Consider the following 20,890-nt stretch of genomic DNA (forward strand, 5'->3'; position numbering starts at 1 on the left):
GTATGAATAGATTTTATGTATTTTGCATTTTCGTGTTGTGTATTCGTCACGCCCCGCTTTGTAAAGGCCTTTCGGGTCTTTGTGGCCTGATCAGATGTCAGCCCGTGTTGGCAAATTTCAATAAAGTTAAAGGACATTAGCGACTCAATTCACTAGTGTTACACTACATCTTAGCACTTACTGTATACTGTATTATTAGCAATTTCACCCAAATGGCCATTGTTGAAGAAAAGTAACATATATGGGTAGCTTTAAAAGCTTTGTGATTGGCTTATCTTAGTGATGGCGGGTCTCACCATGATAAATCTGGTTCAATTAGGTCCCTCTGGCCTGTTGTCTAAATGTTGGAGACTAAAAGATGGAATAAACGTGACTGTCAAACCGCTCTGTCACCGCTCTCACTCCCACTGCTAGCTTGGCCCGATCGCTGTAGTTCTGACCTACAGTCCCTGCCATCAACACCAGCCCCACAGGCACAAATCTACACTCTAAACTGGCCCCTCGGTGCCCACAGCTTACACTGGCAGTGACGGAGACACTGCTGCCAGCCTCCTCTTAGCCCGAGACAGTCACTGCCTCTCATTTAGATCACAGAGGCGGTCCAGCAGCAAAAACACACCTTTGATTCCAATTGCAGAGACATCAAACGAGTTTGAGAAAGATACGGCTCGAGCCGCAAAGCTAATGTGTCCCGAGTTCATGACAGATGGCGATGATAGCGAATTACACCTTACCTCCTTTTTCCTCTTCTTAACTTTGGGCATTTTCCCCTCTTTCATCTTTTTGGGCTTCTTCTTCTTTTGTTGTTTGAGGGAGTCGTTGTCAGAGAAGAAGCTGTCGAGGGGTGTGAGGGGAACAGTGTTGCGCTCACCTTCGTCATCCTCATCTGGACGCACAGAAACAAAGACATTATCCGATTAGGAACAAAATGTAGGTTTACTGTACATGAGGTGATAACATTTTGGACGATAACGACGAGTCTGTCGGTTCTGCAGTCAATTCAGCTTGTACAGTAATGAGCCTGAATCTTAATATTGACAAATGCAGTTTGGCTTGTACACTGTGGTTCTGAACTGTTTAAAGATCCGGTGTGCGGAAATGGAATATAATATTCATCAGTATGTTTCCATTAGTGTACAATCACATGAAACAAAGAATAATTGTGTTTTCTTTATCCGGCAGAAAAAGCCACCAAAGCGAAATTTATAATTGTGATATATCACCATTTTATTCAACATGTCTCTCTTAAAATCTCGCCCTGAATAAACCTTTTGCTTGAACCAGATCCTGTGAAAAACATTCAATTCTGTGCTCTTCAGTTTGACTGCAAAGCCATTATTGACTCGGCTGAGACCAACAGTCACGTGACAATAATTCTTTGTACTGCAGGCTGCTGAGCACAGTGCATTGAGGAGGACAGGAGAGGTTGTAAGTAGAGGTTGTAAAAATGTAAATAGTTCAATGTATATTGAGCACGTAGAGTAGAGCCTCCTTTTTTTCCAAAATTGGGAACACGTGTGGGCAAAGAAATTCAACTTGAAAAACGAAAAAAATGTTTTAATGATTTATGGAGATACACGAACGTTTTGCAATTTAAATACTGAAAACTGCTGGCCATTAGTAAGCTTTATAAGACAAATTAGCTATTGAGGCTTTCAGGGGGTCTCAAAAGAGTTCTCTCTGCATCTAGCCATGATTGTGCTGTTTCCATAGAGGTACAGACTTATATATTGCAATGAAAAACGAGGCCACAGAGGCCAATTTTTCCCCATTTTCTGACATTTAATAGACAAAACCAGTAATCAAAGAGAAAGAAAGGAAGATAAATCGATAATGAAAATAACCATTAGCTACAGGGCTAGTATACTGTGAAAACAAAGCAAAGTGAAAAGTCCATTGTCCCATTTTTTGAACATAAAAATGACGAATCGTTGCCTGACCAACAGGAGCGCTTGGCAAAATAAACCTCATGATCACACACACCATTGAGTGTGGATCAACTTTACCCATCAGAGCACAAATAGATGGAGTGCCTGCATGCCCTGCCGCTAAATGGGAACTCCCTGGAGGACCACTGAGGTATACTGAGCATATCTTCTGCCTTTAATGCTTGCTGGGACTAAAGCGACCTGCTGCTGGTTGTCAGCTGTACTGTCTCAAAGCCGCTGTGTACAAACACGCTGACTGCTGAGCGCAGCAGACTTCAGTGATCCCACAGCCGGTCACAGAGGAGTAAGTAAGGAAGAGAGACAGTCCCAAAACAATACATCACTATAAAGAGACACAGAGAGAAATACACGCAGGATGCGACCGCCCCGTAAAGGTCGATCTGATCTCGTCCTCTTCCTCCGACTGTCTCGCTGTTTCTTTCAGTCTATCTATCCATCTGTGCGTCTCCCTCGCTCCCTGCGTCTCTCATGCAGACGGACTGGAGGGCCTGAAATATGCAGCACATGTATCAGAGTCAATCAGCCAACACTAGCCCTGCAGTCTACCACTCCCCTGGGTAGCTGGAGTGAGAAGTTGGAGAGAAGGGATTCCTGTGTAGTAGACACACAAACCTCCCCTACCACATATCCTCTATTTAGCAAAGCAGGAGGCACCCCACGAAACACACACACACACACACACACACACACATACAGTACACCGGAGGTTCTCAGTCTTTTTTCAGCCAAAGGGACCGGGTGCTCCCTCACGTACGTCCCCTGGAATGATTTAACCTATTCTATTTATAGACTTCTTTACTGGGAAAGAGTTGTATAAGAAAGATATCAGACATGTATTAGACATATTTGCAGATTCCAAGAGTTATAGATTTGTTAGATTACCTCGTAATCTATGATCTTTCATACCAAACCACTCGCCAGAAAAAATGTTGGCATTGTTTGTTTCTGCAAACCGCAGCATATGTTGAATGTCGACATTTGTGAACCAAAAATACGTCTCATGAATATGTTTCATATCAGACTCGTATCACGCTTGCAGGAAATGCACAATGCCACGAGGTTAACGTTGTGAAATGATTGGTTAGGTCCAGGCAACAAAATGACTTCGGTTAGAAAAAAAGATTGTGTTCAAATCATAACGTAATAACTTAACATAACAACGTAACTATCTTAAATCAACAACAACCACCCTTAGTGGACTTTTTCACGTAACGTTACATATAACGTTACGTAAAAAATAACGTGTGAAACAACGTAATGTGAAACAACGTAATGTGAAACAACATTGTTTAAAAATGTTTACTTTTGGCTTCCCACGGGACACAAACAGCGGCCTCCTGGGTGAAAGTCCTGTGTTTGTTGGATTCATCAACAACCCCACCGTCCCATCCACTGGCTCTCCCTTTGTAGACTTTCTTGATTCTTGTACTTGTTATTATACCGCGTAAGTTTCGTCACTCAATATACTACCTTACTTGCTCCGGCTGCATGCAAAAATGTTGCAGAAACGTACAATGCCCACATTATTATACGTTGAACTATGAACCCTTTTTTAAGGACCTCCAGCCAGAGTGACACCACTTTGGGAATCACTGCAGTAGACTACATACACACTAGTGATTGCAAAGCTTTAATCAGTGGCAATATGAGGCTTGACCACCGGATGAAGTGTGTCATCCGCTCTTTAGTGCTAATTGGGGGTAACTTGTGCATTTGCTGCAATAAAACTCCACAGATGTCTCTACAAATTACATTGTTTGAAGGCAAGTAGGTGATTGAGGCAGGATAATCTATCCATCCATCCATCCATCCATCCATCCATCCATCCATTCTTTCTGCCTCACACACAGATCCACATGCTTCTCTCTCCTTTAGTTCCCTCTTTCTAAATAAAGCCTTGAGTTTAAGTATTCACTATCTTAAACAGGGAGCTCCTTTATGTCTCAGATGGACGTAAGTCGCCTGCCAGACAATGATTGTATCTTTACTTTGATGCACAGATGATGACATGGTGCAGTTGGAGACGTCTCTGGATTTACAGAAAGCACACAGTCCGTCACTCTGCAGCTCTTTCTTTCAATGAGTAAACTATGACTGACAGGTTGACCACACATCACTGATGAGATAAACCCGCTGATGCCGGACTGCGGGTCCCCTTTGCTCTGTCTTCTGTACAATAAATCACTCTAACGTGACAGTGGCGATGCAGTGTAACTAGTTTTAAAAGTTCAATCATATGCAGCAGACCAGACTAAGTCCTTTTTTAGACGTGCTAGCGGCACGCTAAGGATGTCAATGTTGGTCTTTTGTCCAGAAATGTGTCAAAAACTACTGGATTACTTGGACAAAAAAATTTGTAGGTCCCAGGAGATAACTCCTAATGATCCTCTAGCTTTTCCGAAGAGAAATATCTCAACAGTTGGATGGATTGACATGAAATTTGGTACACACATTCATGTCCTCAGTGTGTGTAATGAGGTATATATATATACCTCAGATATAAGCCCCCACATACATCATCAGGGCTTACATCGTTATCAATATGGCCGCTTACACAACCACACAACTACGACGTGCAACAGAATACGGACGTCACACTCGCCTCTCTTTCGCTAACCCTACACATGCACACCCTCAACCCCGAAACAAAGACCTTGACTCGGCTTCTTCTAGTTGCCGTCCTTGTGTCCAAGACGAGGAAGGACCATGTCTTCAAATTTCTCCAAAGGGGGTCTATTGAGGTCCACAATCAGACGTGAAGACAGGCTCGCTTCGCGCAACCTGGGTGTCATTTATGGTGGAAAATCGTCTCTCGCACTTACTAATAATGTTTGTGGATAAATGTTTTTTAATTAGAAAACTGAAAACTGCTGGGCATTTGCAAGCTTTATACGATTTTTTTGTGACAATAAAAAGTGACAAATAATTGTCTAGAGACGCCCTGAAATTTTGCTATTGAGGCTTTCAGAGGGTCTCAAGTCACCATCAAGGGGTCTCAGACCCCCCGAGACACCCCGTATTTCGCACACTGCATGTCCCCTATCAGATGAACTGTAGACTGAGATTATCTGACTTTTCCTTCAGCGACATAATTAAGTTGTTTTTGTTTATAATTTGCTCCGAACTTTGGTTTATAACCAAATACCTGTAAAACCGCCCTCAGCTGTACATTAGGTTCAGTCCTTATTAGCATGTTAGCATGCTAACACACTAAACTAAGATAGTAAACAGATGTTTAACATCAGTATGTTAGCATTGTCATTGTGAGCATGTTAGCATTCAGCCACAAAGCTGTGATAGACTTGCACAAAATCAAACAAAAATATTAAATATATAAATGGTCTCTCAGTAATGCACCTCATTTATGGGGCATTGGGTGTGACAGCATTGATTGAAAAAAAATTGATAAAAAGATGTCTGTGTTTAACACCTGAGTTGCCTTGTAATCTGAAACCGGCCTACAGTAAATGGCCTGTGCATTCCCCACAGGAAAAGCCATCAGGGGAATGATAATCTTTCTGCTTGGTGAGTGGACCAGGCTGTGCCAGGTGTTGGAAGAGGGGGGGGGGGGGAAGGTCGCTCAGTCATGTGGCACAGGGAGGTCTGGCACCACATCCTGTTAGAAGGAGGACCAAAGCTCCACTTGGCAAAAGAGACGTCTGTAAAGGGTGGACGGATGGCACAGACACAGCTCTGACCTTCCTGCAAGGGCTTGGCCACCGGACTGACCCATTAGAGGGGAGATTCATGAGCGACTCCCTAGTGAGGACGCTAGAGTTTATTGGAGAGCACATTAGCCCTTTCTCTGTTGGCCGCTGTGTGGAAATATCCATGTAATGTTGCCAAGCATTGCTTGCTAAGGAGGAGCAGCGGGGAAAAAAATATCCATAGCTCGTCCTCTCTTCATTGATCAAGTGCTTATAGCTTAGGCCTCAAACGCCTTCAGACATCCATAGAATATTATTAGAAAGTGTAATCATCAAAGTGATGGGAGGATAAAGACTGAATAGCACCATTAAAAACATATCTATCATAGACAATACGTGCACAAGATCCTACTGTGTGCGACATAAAGCTGGAATGCTGCGCCCGCTCATCTGCAAATGCACATTTGAAAAAAAAGGGGAAAAAAGCATCTTTCATGCACAGGCTTCGTGCACGCGCAGCAGGAAAAAATGGTGTCAACTTTCACAGTGAGGGATCCAAAAATAGACCCCTTTTCCAATTGGGGATAACATTTGTAGGCACACAAAAGCCCATGATAATCTTTCAATTTGAGGGAAGAACAAAACAATTAAAACAGAAAACACAAAGGAACAATCTGTGACAGCGTGAGCACCCGGAGTGAAACAAAGGGAATTAGGACACTATGTGTGCCACAACAAATACAGGCTGTGATAGGATAGCTTTTAGGGGTCTGACGTCCCCGTCCCCGTCCCCCCAGGGACGTGCCTCTACATTGTTGCGTTTTAATTGCGTGGAAGCATGTTGACGGCGGGAATAAACCTGACCTGGATCCCCTGACCTTGTCTGTCACTTTGATGCCTGTTGATGGAGGTCGTAAACTGTCTGCTTACTGTATCAGCGGCGTGACAATCGGTTTGCAACACTTTATATCACAGTCAGCAAGATGAGAAAAACAGGGAGACGGCAAAGACATTTACAACTGATGCCAAAAAAGAAAAACAATCGTACTATCAGAAATAGCGTGATTATCTTAATTTGTCAACAACAAAATGATGGTGCACAGTGTTATTATCAGGGATCACAGTGTTAAAGAGCCCCTTTGATATGTTTATAGCCAACAACGTAACATACTAAACGATATCAGGGCAGACATGAATCAGTTTCGACTGACACGTGAAAATGTTTTGTCTTTTCAAACTGGATTACAGCTCACATATCTTTACTCACCTGCCATAATCAATTGCACCTTAGCTCTCTTATACATATTTAAGCAGCTCCAGGGTTATTGGGGACACGCATCGTCAGTGCATGTATTCTCCCTCCGGCTACAAATGGCAGTCATAGATGATGCTTCAACTGCTCAACACTCCTCTCTGTCTCTCCCCTTCTCTCTCTCTCTCTCTCTCTGTCTGTCTCTTTTTCTCTCCACGCTGCACACCGACCAATGCAAGCCTGTTGGTGATGATCTGGCTCATGAAAAACATTGTGTATATCTACATACGTATATATATATATATATGTATATATATGTATATATACTGTATATAAGAAAAAAACAGCAATGTTTTAGAAATAGATAATAATAATGATGTGTCGGTGCTCTATTGTAATTAATGTATCTCCTTTTGTTGTGACAGTGGTACAAAACACACCAGCATTGGAGGCTCAAGACCTTTATAAAAAATAAAAAAGCATGAATAATGAGCAAGAAATGCACCATGGCAACCACATTAGTGAAAATGATTCATTCATTTTCATCATTTTATCTCCAACATGTTCGTCGTGCCGTTCGCAGTAGATGCTGCTTTGTCTCAAAGCAGAACGCATGTTCATTAAGACCATAAACTCTGCCGGTGTGTGTGAATTATTATCACTAAGCAGCAACAAGAGGCAGGTCCATGGCTGGAGACAACAGCGCATTGGCTTCTTGCACTCTCCACTTCCCTTTCATACTCTATTGTTCTAACTTCTCCATGTTGTGGTGGCGGAGGGAAAGAGGCGGGCAAAGCCTTGGCATCACACCATCAAGTCATTTCGATGCTCAGAGCGAGCTGCAAGAAAAGTAAGGAACCGTGAATACGTTGCAGGCCAAACTGACAGCGTGGCACGGAGACGCCTGGTTACTCTGCCCCTGTAGAATGCACCTCGTCACCTGGACCTTAGGACCTGGTTTGACTGAGATGTAGATTTTGATGAGGCCGGCTCCTCGCTGCACATTGAAGACAGTGCGAGTGTATGTCAAAGTTACGGCAGCTTTACTCTTGAGCTACTCCCCACCATTGGTTGTGACGCACTGGTAAAGAAAATCAAATAATACTATGAAGAAAACATCCTTTTAGTCAACTTACTGTAACACTCTGACTTTCCCTAACCGGCCCTATACACAGAGGGCTTTGTGGCTGCATGGACACCTGCCACAAAGACAAACATAACAGCCAAGAGAGAACTAAATGACCACAATTTGGCAAGTGCCTCCTTGTGGACGGGTCATTATAGGGAATCTTAACATCCCCAGTGCCTTAATTAGTGTTTTAACTTCTTTTCTTTTTTATGTGTGAAAATGTCATGTAGGCTACAATTGGTTCGTTGCCAGAGAGGCTGACAGATTAATTTTACAGCCCCAAGAAATATTGCACAAATATGTCTGGCAGGGTGAGAAACCTCCATGAGAGCTGAGAGAGAGAGAGAGAGAGAGAGAGAGAGAGAGAGAGAGAGAGAGAGAGAGAGAGAGACAGTGTGTCAAGGATGTGGGTTACAGTTCACCTCAGTTAGTGCACGACCCAGAGCTGAAGGGATGTCGATGACCTAACCGTGGTCATCCACAGTGCACACGTAAGGACACACACTCGATGTTAAAGCACTGTTTACTGTAGCCCGACACGTGGCTTTCACACCTCTGCGGCCGTGCAGTGCGGGGGGGGGGGGAATAAAAAATAATTTAAAGTTGGAGCAGCAAAAGTGTGCAAGAGTGCAAACAGCGGCGCGTCATCTGTAACAAAACGAGCAAGGTTGTTGTCACTGAGCATTTTCTGCTAAAAAAAAAAAGAAAAAAAAAAAAAAGCCTACGCGCACATTCATCGACACAGAGCCGGATACATTGTCACGGGTTTTAACACAGCTCGCTGAACCAAACTTGTGTGTTTGGACTCGAGGTAAAGAAATAAATAAAAAAAAGAAAGCCATTCGCTTGTACACGCATGCATGCAGCCTGTGAGAGCCCCAAAAAGCCTACAGGAATCACGCAGTGAGCTTTTCATCATGCCCTCCAAAATGATGCGAGGACAGCCGGAGGCAAATCCCCCCCAAAACCCGTCCCCACCTTTAAGACAATAATAACAAACAATAATAATAGCATGACTCTGCTTATTGCACCCCACCCCTCCTCCTCCTCCTCCTCCTCCTCTCTGGTCTCGGGAACGCAGGACAAGCCCTTTTCCCCGCATTCAAGGCGTAGCGGCGCAAAAATAATGTGAAGGACACCCCGCCTCCACCCCCCCTGCTTCCCCTCACCTGGCATATCGTCTTCGAAATCCATGTCGTCTTGTCCCTCGTCTTCATTGCTCAGCGACCCCGGCATCTTTATCTCATAGCCCCCAAACCCCTTTTAGGCTGAGAATACTGAAAGTTAACCCTCCAGACGCCGCAGCCCAGTCTCTTTCTTCACCCAAAAAGAAATGTATCGTCGCTCAGTTAGAACAAATATATATGAATTTTTTTTTGCAGTGCATCTGGGGCTTTCTCTCCACGTACAAAAAAAAAATTATATATATTAAAAAAAAAACATTTATTATTTTCCACTGATCTCTATCCAGGTCTTCCAGTCTGAAAAATAAGAAAGACAAAAATGGAACACACATGCCCAGATTGTGACGTCTGGTCTGTTGCCATGACGATGCATCCCATAATTTCACCCACAACTAGTTAGTCATGCTCTCTTAGTTACCACTTTAACTAGTAGTGTGCAAAAAAAAAAACACACAAAAAAACAGCGTGCGGCAACGCCATGCACCGCGAACAGGCTGACACAGTCCCGCGATGTCACCACAGGTCCGGAGCTTTGAGACAGAAAACTTCTGCTGCTTCACTGTTCACGCTGAACATGAGACCAGGCTGTACAACAAATACACACAATGTCTTCTTAAGGGGGACACGTTGATCTCAGTTTAAATAGTTCGGTCTAATTGACACTTTTAATCATCGCCTGAAACCTAATGTAGAACATATTCTGACTCAAAGTCAGTTTATTCGTTTTACAAACTTCCACTAGACCTCAAAAAACCACACACAAGTGCAGCCTGACGACCGCCTGCTGTGAGGAGTCATGACGGCCAGTGGTCTAACTGTTGTCTAGGTTACCACAGCTGGAACACAGGACGCCCCACAGAGAGCTCACCAGAGAGAGCGCACGAGCTTCAACTTCACTTAATGTGTCCAAAACAGACAAATGAAGAGCTGGAAGGGTCCTGACTGAACATGCTGCAGTGAAGTTTGCCTTCAAATTGCTCCCATTTTATTTAATTATAGACTATTAATCAATTATAACCAGTTTAATTATTTTACCACCTTTCTTTCTCTATTAACATAATGCACTATTGTACTTTACATTTTTATGTCATGCATTTACCTTTGCTGGCTCAGATTTCAGTATTTAGGGCAATAAAGCAGAGGAAAAATGTTTGTCATTAAAGGGTAAAGTAAAAAAATAAAATAATTAAAGGTGCCACATAAGGAAAAAGATCAAAAAATATTGTAAATGTGGCTAATTCATTTGGATCGTTTGAATATCTAAATAATAAACACACCACAGAATCATGCAGTGTAATGTTCATATGCTATGCTGTGTGTGATGCCCAGAGAAAACTAATACAAATAAAAAGCCAACACAGATGGAATTTATGATGAAATTTTATTCAAAGTTTAATCTTCATCCTCCTCCTCCTCCTCGTCCTGGTTGATCTGGAAGTAGCGCAGCTCGTAGCTCTCCTTGGTGTTGGCCACGACCCGCAGCCAGTCCCTGAGGTTGTTCTTTTTCAGATACTTCTTGGTGAGGTACTTCAAGTACCTGCAAGACATGAGGAGGAAGTAGAAATCATCATATAGTCAAAAGTAGATCATATTTATAACTCTGCCCCACATAGTTTATTAGTCAGTCGTTTACAGTCTGTAAAGGTGTTTTGACTAACAAATGGGTGTGGAGTAAATAATGTCAAACAACTTGAGACCGTTAAGACGAGTCTGATAATAGCCAGTAACAGTATGCATTTAGCTATAATGCAATAAAACCGTAATGTAATTATAGGGTACAGCCAGTGCATTATATTATTAAGTGGCCGGAGATGAGATTCAAGCGTACAGAGATTAAGGCAGTGCGTCACTTGCAGGGATGCAGTGTAAACATATTTAAATGAATGTGAGGATAAGATGGCAGAGATATCATACGCAGAGCAGAGGTTACACACAAGTATACCAGATATATGAATAGCAACATCTCCCCGTTACTGTTACAGTCCTAACATCATGTGCTCCTTTTAGGAACGACAGTGACAGAGTCACCCTCTGGTGGTAGTGTTCCCAGCTCAGATGGGAAGTCTGAAGACTTAATGCAGCATTTGTGTATCCTTCAATCTAGCCCACAGCACAGTGTTGACTTTCAAAGTAGCATTAAAGTGGGATTATTTTAAAGGCAATGTGTGGATCAAACAAAGACAGAAGCTTATTTTAGTCTTGTTTTCCCACTTCACCTTAGTGGCATCTTACACCCAAATACTTCTTCTACCCATGCAGAGGTCAAATCAGCGTCGGAAATACACGAGGGCAAAGGGCAAAACTGCCCCTAAGAAATATCATTTTGCCCCCGATATCACTAGGAGAGGCGCAAAAAATGCCCCCGAACTTTCTAAACGAATAAAAAAAATGGAGCACTTCTTAATCAGACCTGTGACTGCGGTCAACTCAGCAGACACGTAAATTGTAGTGCACCTATATGCTGAAATTCACGGTAAACTCATTCAAACGGCGCAGATCGGGAGCGAGCGAGGGACTTTGAAAGTTAACGGAAAGATTAACGTGAGACAACATCCGGTTTCTTCAGACGAACATCCGGTTTTCAGAATAAGATGCCAACAAAGTATACATATTGCATAATGGAAATTAGATTAAATGAATTATATTCACATTAAGTATAAAACATGCTACCTGCATCTCGTGAGTTAAAGGGAAAATACACCTAAATTGTGCGTAAAGTGTCTTTATTCTTTGATTTGAGGGTTGCTGGAAATGAATAATACCTGACTGACAGTCAATTAAGATATTTTACTAAGTAAAAACTCTGAACTGAATTTGTACCTTCAAATGGCACATTTTTTTAATTTTTAAGGTGCTATAAAAATGTTTTTCTCAAAAATTCCACACAATGACTGATGTATATGTAATCAAGGCATCGTTGACTTAATAATTGTTAATAGTTGTTTAAAAAAATTTAACAACAATAAATAACCACAAAGAAATAAGAATAAAATTGAATATGATTGTCTGATTTATGTTTGTTTTTTGTTTAAAAAAATCGAAGAAAACACTTTGAATCTGTAGACTACTGCCTAATAGTCTTATTATTGCCATTTGCTCATATATTGTAAGCCTAAATAAGTATATTTATTATTTTGAACAAAGGTTAAATGTTATTTCACAAGTTTCAAAAAGTGCCCCCAATTTTTAGAAAATGCCACCGGATTTCAGTCAGTGGGGGCAATTTTTGCCCCCAAAGAAATATGTAAATTTCCTACCCTGGGCCAAATACATGTTGTTCATGGTGGTTCATCAGCAACATCTCTTTCCTAAATAAACAATGTCCAAATAACTCTGATAATCCACAGACCTTACCGACAATGGATTATTTTTTTTCCAAAAAAAGACTATTTTTTACACTTAAAATATAATCAATTTAGCTCCTGTAGTTTTGGGTCTTGGTATTGTGCGTGCAGGTTTACTGGGACACTTGAACACAACAGGGCCATCAACACTGATATTAGTAACACCAGTGCTAGTACTGCTGAAAGTCAACTGCTCTGTAAAGGACCTGAATACTTTACTCTACCACTGTTCTGTGACTATAGAGTCGCTCCTGATGAAAACATGTATCAGCGCTTAGACACAAACTACATTTCTGTACAGCAGAGATCTGAACATAGGTTTTTTTGTGCCACAGCACTGAGATATTAAAACATGCAAAGAAAACACATTTCAGTCACTGGCTATTAAGGCTGATAAGATAAGAGCTGCATTGTGTATTTTTACCTCTTTGAGAAGGGAACTTCGGAGTTCACTGCAATTTTACTCTTGCTCCTTTCAATGGACACAACGCCACCGCCAAGGCTTCCAGCTTTGCCGTTCACCTTGATGCGCTCCTGCAGGAACTGCTCCTGTTGAGTGCAGAGGACACAAGTAATGAGTCTCAAACAAGTACTGACAAGGTGGCCCACTGTGATTGACGTCTTGTTAGATTCCGTTAAAGCCGCACAGGATAACCGTGTCCTTTTCTTTAATCAAAACTGACTGTAACCATCATATCCAATGACTTGAGATTGATCCCACTGACATGGCAGCAGTGTGTGGGACCCTCAGGTGGGGTCGTGTGTTACAACTGCTGCTTAACGGACCGACATGTCTCTCGTGTCTGAACCGGTCTACTCACAAAGTTGGCAGCATCCATGATGCCATCCTCCACAGGGTGAGTGCAATCCAGGGTGAACTTCAGGATCTGCTTCTTCCTCTTTCCACCCTGCTTCCTGACCACCTGCTTCTTCTAGCACAGAAAGCGAGAGGGTTAACTATCACAACGTTACCGTTAACAAATAAAAAGCCATTAAAAATAACGTTTATTTTTTTATTATTCATTATGACAAAATGTCATACGTGCTAAGCCATCATACGTCCAACTCTGCACGCGACACAATTTAGAGTAAATACATTCAAATGTTGTACGAGTCATACAACGTTTACACGTGATTATTCCCTGCTAGCTCTCGTTAGCATTAGCATCAGGTTATGTAGCCCAACGTGGCTTTAGCCTTCACAGTAAACAACGCTTTTAAAAAGAGCCTCAAACACCCGCGGCTCCGGTATTGTTGTACACTAATGAAATACACGTACACGAGTGCAGAATATAGGTTAAAATACATCGTCTGTATACTGTTTATTCGGTCTTTTTACTAGCTACTCACAATCGGGGCCATGACTGACACACACGGCAAAAAGGAAGGAGCAAAGGGCTGCGCAGGAACTATAACACCCGACGGCAACATCGATCGCATCGATTTATCTGGGATTGATTAAGTACATTTGGATTCTAGTTAGCTACTGCCAGTTAGTGCACCAGCTTAATCCATGCTAATATGTGCTACTAGATGTGTTTTTTTAAATAACAAACATTGTAAGTACCTATTACAGAAGTATAAACTGTTGAAAGAGGTCAGAATTTATCTCATTTACCAGCAAACTGCTGCAGAATCATTCATTTAATCACAATTATCAAGGAGTAAAGTTAAATTAAATTTCCACCCCAAAGATTAAGCTATTTTATCTTCTCTTTCAGCAACCTTTTGATGTATAGTTGCTTTATTAAGTAGGGATATTAAAGAACAGCAAAACATTGTGTCAAACAAACCTATAGTAACAAACAATTTAGCCAACAGAGTGAACTCCATCCACTGATGAAGACCGTGAGATGTGGTTGAAAGCTCTGGATGAAGCTAAATATGTGGACCTTGAGTCGAGATTATTTGGTCCCTTTTAATTTGATGTCTCTGATTTACTGATAATCTTCAAAACGTTTGCTGTGAAGGAGTATGTAACCGAAAACAGAGAAGGTGCTCAACACTTCCAAGTCAATCTTAGTTTGACCCACAGGAAGAAAAAGGTGAAACTTGTCTACATGTATAAGCATACAATTCAACTTATATGGAGAATAAAGTTTCCCATTAAAAAGTGAATAATGAATTTGGGTTGTAACTGAGCAGTTCTTTGAAAGTCAAATCGATTTTCCACATAATTAACACGCAATTAAATAGAACTTAAAAAAGGAAATTAGTTGAAATTGTTTTTAAAAAATTGGACTTGGAAAACAAGGGTTATGTGATATTTTATCAAATGTATTAAACCGTCTCTCACATTTTGCTCTTGAATTAGAACTGGGTAACACCTATTAATGATGTATTTACTTGCATGCTGCATAACAATCCAAAGCTTCATTTACGCAGCACTTTTCTAAAACAGAGTTTACAAAGTGCTTAAAAACGATGCTTTACGTGACACGTGGAAAGTACTCCTGGTTCAATGTTAAATACTTGCAATGCAGTCACTTCCACCCCTTTCCCTCCAGTCACCCTGCCTTGGATTCCAAGACGTAACAACACGAGTGTGACTTTAGAAATAGGACAACTGTATTTTTAATCTCTACGCCGCAGCAATATTACATGTCCCTGTAGCACTTTGGCAGCCCTTGGAGGCTGGCCTGAGGTGCGTGCTGCCAGCTGCCTGGCGGAGGGACCCCATCGGCCTACTATTGAAGAGTTTCTGCATTGCTGTCATTCCTGCTGGGGGCAGCTGATAGCAGCACTGAAAGGTAAGACAGTGGCTCTCTGTGCTTCCTGTGGACTAGCCTGCCGCATTTACAGTAGCATTTGTTGGCTGGATGTAGTGTCGGTGCCGACAGTGCCTTTGTATTTGACGCTTTTGGATTGTGTGCCGTGTCACTGAAGCCCCGGGCACTTCGCTACACATCTGACAAGGTAAGAGACAAACTGAGAAAAGGCTTGTTTACTCCAATTAATGTCTGACTCTCTTGATCAAAGTGTTGCATAACACATTCGCCTTAGCCTCTCTTATAATAACTAGAATATTTGAACCATTGCACATGCTTTTGATGTGATGTGATGGCTTTCTAAAACTAGTGACTCAAGTGACACTCTCACCGTGTCATCATTCCCTCTTTTTTTGCAGATGGCAGGAGGAATCTTTAACAACTTGGATAACCTGTTTAATGTGGATTGCACCACTGTCCACCCGCTGGTGTGTCACCTGTGCAACGAGCAGTACCAGTCCCCGTGTTTGTTGGACTGCTACCACATCTTCTGTGCCCGCTGCCTGCGAGGCCGGACCAATGACAGCCGTCTCAGCTGCCCCCTCTGTGGGTAAGAGATAGCACTGTGAGGTTGATTAAGATCAAGGCTGTGCATATAGAATCACTCTTGAAAGCAATGGAAAACCTAAAGATGTTTAAAGATATGGTATTTTTGGCCACACTTGGCCACAATATGTTCACAATAAGGGAGAAGAAATCTCTCAAAAATCTGCAGGTTTGAATCAAGTTTCTTAACTAGATATAGTTTATCTAGACGTTTATCAATGTGTTTTGGTGTCTGTGTCTACGCCTGGATATCACAACTATGGTACTAAGCCATGAACCCCAAAACAAAAATAAGGTGAAGCCGAGTAATGAGAAGCTGATCTCAAACTGCTCAAACATGATTAACCTGCTTAAATTAGTGTAATATATAGTATTGCTCCTTGAATCCCCTGGAGGGTAAAATGTTCTGTGTAAAAAGCCCAAACTTTTGGACAGCGTTGCTCAAAGGGTTTCCTTCCAGTCCAGTAGACCGGTTTGGTTGGTGCAGGAGATTTAAGGAGAATCCCGTTGGTTTCAGAGAGCGTATGAGTCTCTCCGTTTCGGTCTGAGGGTGCTGCTCGGTGACCCACTGCTGGCCTGGTCTGGGTAGAGCAGGCCTGAATGGCCGGAGCAGCTGCGGGGTCATCCCGGTCTCTTGTGTAGTCTTTGGATCCGACGCCCCCCGGAGAGCAAGTTCCTCTAAGACCAGTCACACAGCAAACAAAGCATACTGGTATTTGGCGCTGGTGCCAGCAGCTTAGGGCAATCAAAAGCAGTCACATATCAATCCATTTCATCCCCTATTAAGGAATGACTCGTGGTTAGCAGTCACCTTCAGGTCGGCAGTGTTAACTTGCCCTTCATCAAAGCACACATGGATGTTTAGAAAAAGGCCCTCTGCTGCGACGTGATTTCTTTGATCTTTGTCTTTTCTCCTGCGTCAGACACAACTTGACCCAGATTTTTAGTTTCCCTCTTGTGTGCGGATGCAGAGAATCGAACGGTGACGAGTTTCGATATCACTGCATTATTCTCAACCGCTCGCGGCCCTTAGATCCAGTTCCACTGGTTGATGATTAATGTTTTTGCCCCATTTGTTTGCAGTGTGGGCACAATATTTGACGTGCACAATGAGAAAACATACAATCAACGAGCAATCAGACACCCACACTAATCAGTGCACACACGGCACCGCCATGCACCGCTTCCAAAGCACAACAACTCAATATGAAAAACTAATGTTTGTCACACTGAGAACTGCTTTGAACTGACGAGCCACCTCCGATTCTGCTCAGTCACAACATCTTACAACTCCTCTTAAAACAGTGTATCTGTTGAGGCTTCATGTTCGAAACTCCTTATCGCCCACACGTCGGCGCCATACTATGAGCTAACGGTTGTGAATCAAACAGAATTATTAAAATCACCTCGACAAACTGTGGCTGAACCGGAGGCGGCTGCCACATTTAACTGCCTTCAAGCTATTTGATATGAACCTGTGTTGAGGTAGATAATGTGAACCAGTCGGCTGTACAAGTCAGAGTAAAACCAACATCCTTTATTCATAGCATGAGGCAGTGAGACAAAAAAACCAGAGGCAATCATTGGCTCTCTATGGAAATAACCCTGTGGGCACAGAGCCGGCGTGCTCTGCTGGCTGGGCTCAGGCTACAGGGGCCCGCTGCCCGCCAGCTACTATTTCCATCAGCGGCCCCGCTAACAGCTGCTCACTCAAGAAGCATGTAATCTACGAATTCTCTACTCGGCTATTAGTAGAACACAATAGATCCCCGTTGCTATGAAAACGAGATAAAACACAAAGAGGAACATTAGCGTCGCAGCAGCTGAATCAGATCGAGGCAAGCGGCATTATGGGTAAATCAAACAGGCCGCTGTCTATGTCGTCTCTGCAACAGAAACTGACCACTGCATCTGACAGTGTACTCATTTTCTGGTTGATATTAAACGTGCATGATTTTTTTTTTTACGGTTTGGGTTAACAAGAATAAACTCTACTTAAATCAGGACTAGTTAAGATTTAGTTCAGTAAATAATTAGCTGATTAATCTACCAAGATAAAATTAGTCGGCTATTTGTCAGAGTAAGGCCGTTTTCCAAACAAAAAAAACCTAAGAGGCTTTCTGCATTTCTACATGTTGGTGAACAGAATATCTCTGGGATTTGAATTGATGAATAAAAGGATTTTAAAGAGAACACCTGGGCTCTGCTAAATTACAATGAAAATGTTTCTCACAATGAAATGATCAATTGATTAACCAATTAAGTAAATAATCATGTTTGCAAGCAGCACTCATACGATTATACGAAGATGATCCTCGTGTTAAATGTGTGAAAAGCTTCCAGACTTTAATCTAAATCCTTTGTAATGTAAATTTGGATATTCTTCAGATTAATGATGCAGATAAATTAGAAACGTTCCGTCTTTCAACATCTGCCAATTCAAAGAGCAGAGATAATCAATTTAGACAACACTTTATTTAGATGTCATGCTCACAGGTGTATAAAAATAGGAATTTGTCACAGTGTGTTCTGAGAGAAAAAAAAAAAACACCTTTTAAATGAGATAACAGGGCGCCATCTTCTGGAATGTCACAAGAAATGCACCAAACAATGAGATAAAGGACACATCTTTAATAAGAGCAACATCTATGCCTTTTACAAATGACTTGTGTTCATTTTCACTGTACATCGAGACAACTTAGAATTCCTTTTACTGATTAATATACTGATGGAAACCACCATTCGCCCAGCGTTCAACTTAAAACGTATGTAAATGGAAGAAAATATGGAGCGATGTAACTACACTGGGTGTTTGACTCGACATTAACCAATTGTTAGCTCATTTAGTCCTTTCAGGCGGCGCCGTCAGTTCAGTTCTCCTCCTGATATCCCTCAGTCTTCATGTCGTTCAGGCCCAGGTCTTCATTCTGCTCAAACGTGCGGGTGTACTTCTCAGTAGTGATCTCGGGATCTGGATCCGGGGCGTACACGTTCTGCATGTAGCTGTTCCCCGTCGGGTCGTCCAGGACGATGTGGACATCCATCTCTCCGGCCATGATCTTGTCGAGCTTCTCCCCGAACGCGTTCAGCTTCTCCACCTGATCCGTGACGCCACTGTCGCCGCAGATGAAGGGGTTTTTGGACACGACCAGGTCCTTGATGTCCGTCAGCAGCCCCTCCAGGGTGGTGAACTTACCGCTCACGGCCCCCATCCCCAGCTCGAACTCCAGCTCCGGGATGGCGATGTTGCACGTCTCCGACTTGAGCACGTCCCGCGTCATGTCGGAGATGTCGGTGATGCGCAGGGTGATCTTGGTGCCCATCTGCTCCGTGGCCCCGCCGGACTTCACCTCGTTGGTCCGGTGGCCACAGCTGTCGCAGTTGGTGGCCATGATGATGACCTCCTTGAAGTGGGGGATCTGGATGAGCTTCATGTTGGTGGAGGCCGGCGCGTTGCACTCGGGGCAGTTGGTGTTGAAGGCCAGGACCTCGTCTCTCATGGCATCGATGTCGTTGCCAGCCGGCTCCTCGTCCTCCAAGTCATCATCCGCCCGTAGCCCCAGCTGCATGTCGTGCTGGGCCGTCCTCTTGAAGTGGGACACAGTGAGAGCCTCATCTTTTTGGGGGGCCGTGGGATTTTCCACAAAACTGTTGCCGGACGGATCCTCGATCACCAGCGTGAACTCGTCTTCGACCTCTTTTAACTCCCGGAGCTTCCGGATGAACCCGTCTATCTTCTCAGCCACCTCTGGGTCAGTCTCCCTCCGGATAGGCTGCTCCTGCTCCAGCCCCGCAACGGCTCTGTCCAAGAGGCCCTCGATGGTAGAGAGGGCGCCTTTCTGGGTGAAGGGAGGGATTTCAAAATCCAGCTCGGGGATCCTGGTGGTCGCACTGTCGGCTTTCACAACCTCCCGGTTCAGGTCCCGTTTCGTTCTGACTTTGAGCGTGTAACAAACGCCCTGATCTTGTATCCGGCCCGCAGACTGGATCTCGGTGTTCGACCAGCTGCAGTTGTCGCAGCTGAAGGAGCTGACGATGATTTCTTTGAAGAATGGGATTTTGGTCATAAGTAAACGTGTCGTACCGTTCAGGTGGCAGTTCATACACATACTCTCGATCTCAGTGGGCTGCCAGTCTTCGTCATCGGCGCTGATATCCTTGAAGAGGTTCTCCCCTCGCACGTTTTCCTCCGAAATAACAGACATTTTCCAACGTCGACTATGTCTCCCTCGGCGGACGAACTGTGTTACCTGCGCTTCCTCGTCTCCTTCAGTGTGTCTCTTCTGGAGTGTTTCTCTGGAACTTTCTAGATGACAGACCGTCGAGCCTCAAAACACACGATGATTGCGGTGCGCACCGTGTTCAACTTCCGCATCCTCTTCTTCTATGGTGGAGGCGTCCTTAAGTTAACTGCTGCCCCCCTCCGGCGCTACGCAGTACTGCAGAAAACTATTCAGGAGTTTCCTCTGCACATAGGGCGATCAGGTGTTTAAACTATATTTAGGACTATTTATTCATATCTTGCACTGCACTGTGGCAGAACTGTAACTTCATTTTCGTTTTGTGCTTCATTCAGTTATTTTTGTAATTATTTTATGTACAGATTTGAATTGTGAATTCAAATTTTCCTTGACTTTTTAAAAAAACAGCATACATTTTTTCATATCTGGAACAATTTCAGTTGTGAGGTCTGATAGATTTGTGAAAGTGATGCTGTATTTTGTTATACATGTAATGGCATGTGGGTTTTGTTTAAATTCATGTGAAAATCTACTTCTACTGGAATGGATGTTTTAGTTGTTGTACAGGTGCTGCACTCTGTTTTGATTTTGACTCTCTTGACACGGAGGATGAAATATAATCTGTCTATAAATAAAACAGTGAAAATGTAAAGCTCCCACACACCTGTTTTAAGACATATAGACTATAAGTATCATAATGTAAGGCGAGCACAGAGAGACTTTCTCTGTTTCACTTGTGTTGATTATTCCTGGCATACATTAGAATAACACTCGTACTTGCCAGTGTAACTTGACTGGTGATAAATGTCATGGTTTTTTCAGGCTGTGTA

At 42.9% G+C, this 20,890-nt stretch overlaps 4 protein-coding genes across 6 annotated transcripts in view; 1 reads left to right on the forward strand and 3 right to left on the reverse strand.

Annotated features, from left to right (window-relative positions):
• Nucleotides 1-10,523, reverse strand: part of chd5 (chromodomain helicase DNA binding protein 5) — a 48,940-nt gene extending 38,417 nt beyond the window's left edge. Inside the window, exons 1-2 of the mRNA XM_076096849.1 lie at nt 9,147-10,523; nt 735-886 (exon numbers count right to left, since the gene is read on the reverse strand). Coding sequence (XP_075952964.1) covers nt 735-886; nt 9,147-9,213 — 219 coding nt within the window. The 5' untranslated portion in view covers nt 9,214-10,523. The remainder of the gene's footprint in view (nt 1-734; nt 887-9,146) is intronic.
• Nucleotides 10,524-10,525: 2 nt separating this feature from the next.
• On the reverse strand, nt 10,526-13,984 carry rpl22 (ribosomal protein L22). 2 transcript variants are annotated; one of them, XM_076096852.1, is made up of 4 exons: nt 13,856-13,984; nt 13,327-13,437; nt 12,930-13,054; nt 10,526-10,698 (listed from the first exon to the last, which is right to left on the reverse strand). In XM_076096852.1, exons 1-4 carry the CDS (start codon nt 13,943-13,945, stop codon nt 10,554-10,556), a joined length of 471 nt encoding a protein of 156 aa, XP_075952967.1. In that variant the 5' UTR covers nt 13,946-13,984; the 3' UTR covers nt 10,526-10,553. The 2 variants fall into 2 exon arrangements, with proteins under 2 accessions (XP_075952967.1, XP_075952968.1); XM_076096853.1 differs by having other exon boundaries at nt 13,327-13,434; nt 13,856-13,882.
• rnf207a (ring finger protein 207a) overlaps nt 13,218-20,890 on the forward strand; it is a 28,430-nt gene continuing 20,757 nt past the window's right edge. Inside the window, exons 1-2 of one of the 2 annotated variants that reach the window (XM_076096850.1) lie at nt 13,218-15,421; nt 15,633-15,823. In XM_076096850.1, coding sequence (XP_075952965.1) covers nt 15,633-15,823 — 191 coding nt within the window. In that variant the 5' untranslated portion in view covers nt 13,218-15,421. The remainder of the gene's footprint in view (nt 15,422-15,632; nt 15,824-20,890) is intronic. The other variant, XM_076096851.1, reaches the window with a different exon arrangement.
• zpr1 (ZPR1 zinc finger) lies at nt 18,436-20,190 on the reverse strand. Its single transcript, XM_076096891.1, has one exon. It carries the CDS (start codon nt 20,022-20,024, stop codon nt 18,690-18,692), a length of 1,335 nt encoding a protein of 444 aa, XP_075953006.1. The 5' UTR covers nt 20,025-20,190; the 3' UTR covers nt 18,436-18,689.

This window comes from Anarhichas minor, unplaced genomic scaffold, assembly GCF_050575085.1.
Source record: "Anarhichas minor isolate MPS153535 unplaced genomic scaffold, ASM5057508v1 ptg000023l, whole genome shotgun sequence".
NCBI classification, from domain to species: Eukaryota; Metazoa; Chordata; class Actinopteri; order Perciformes; family Anarhichadidae; genus Anarhichas; species Anarhichas minor.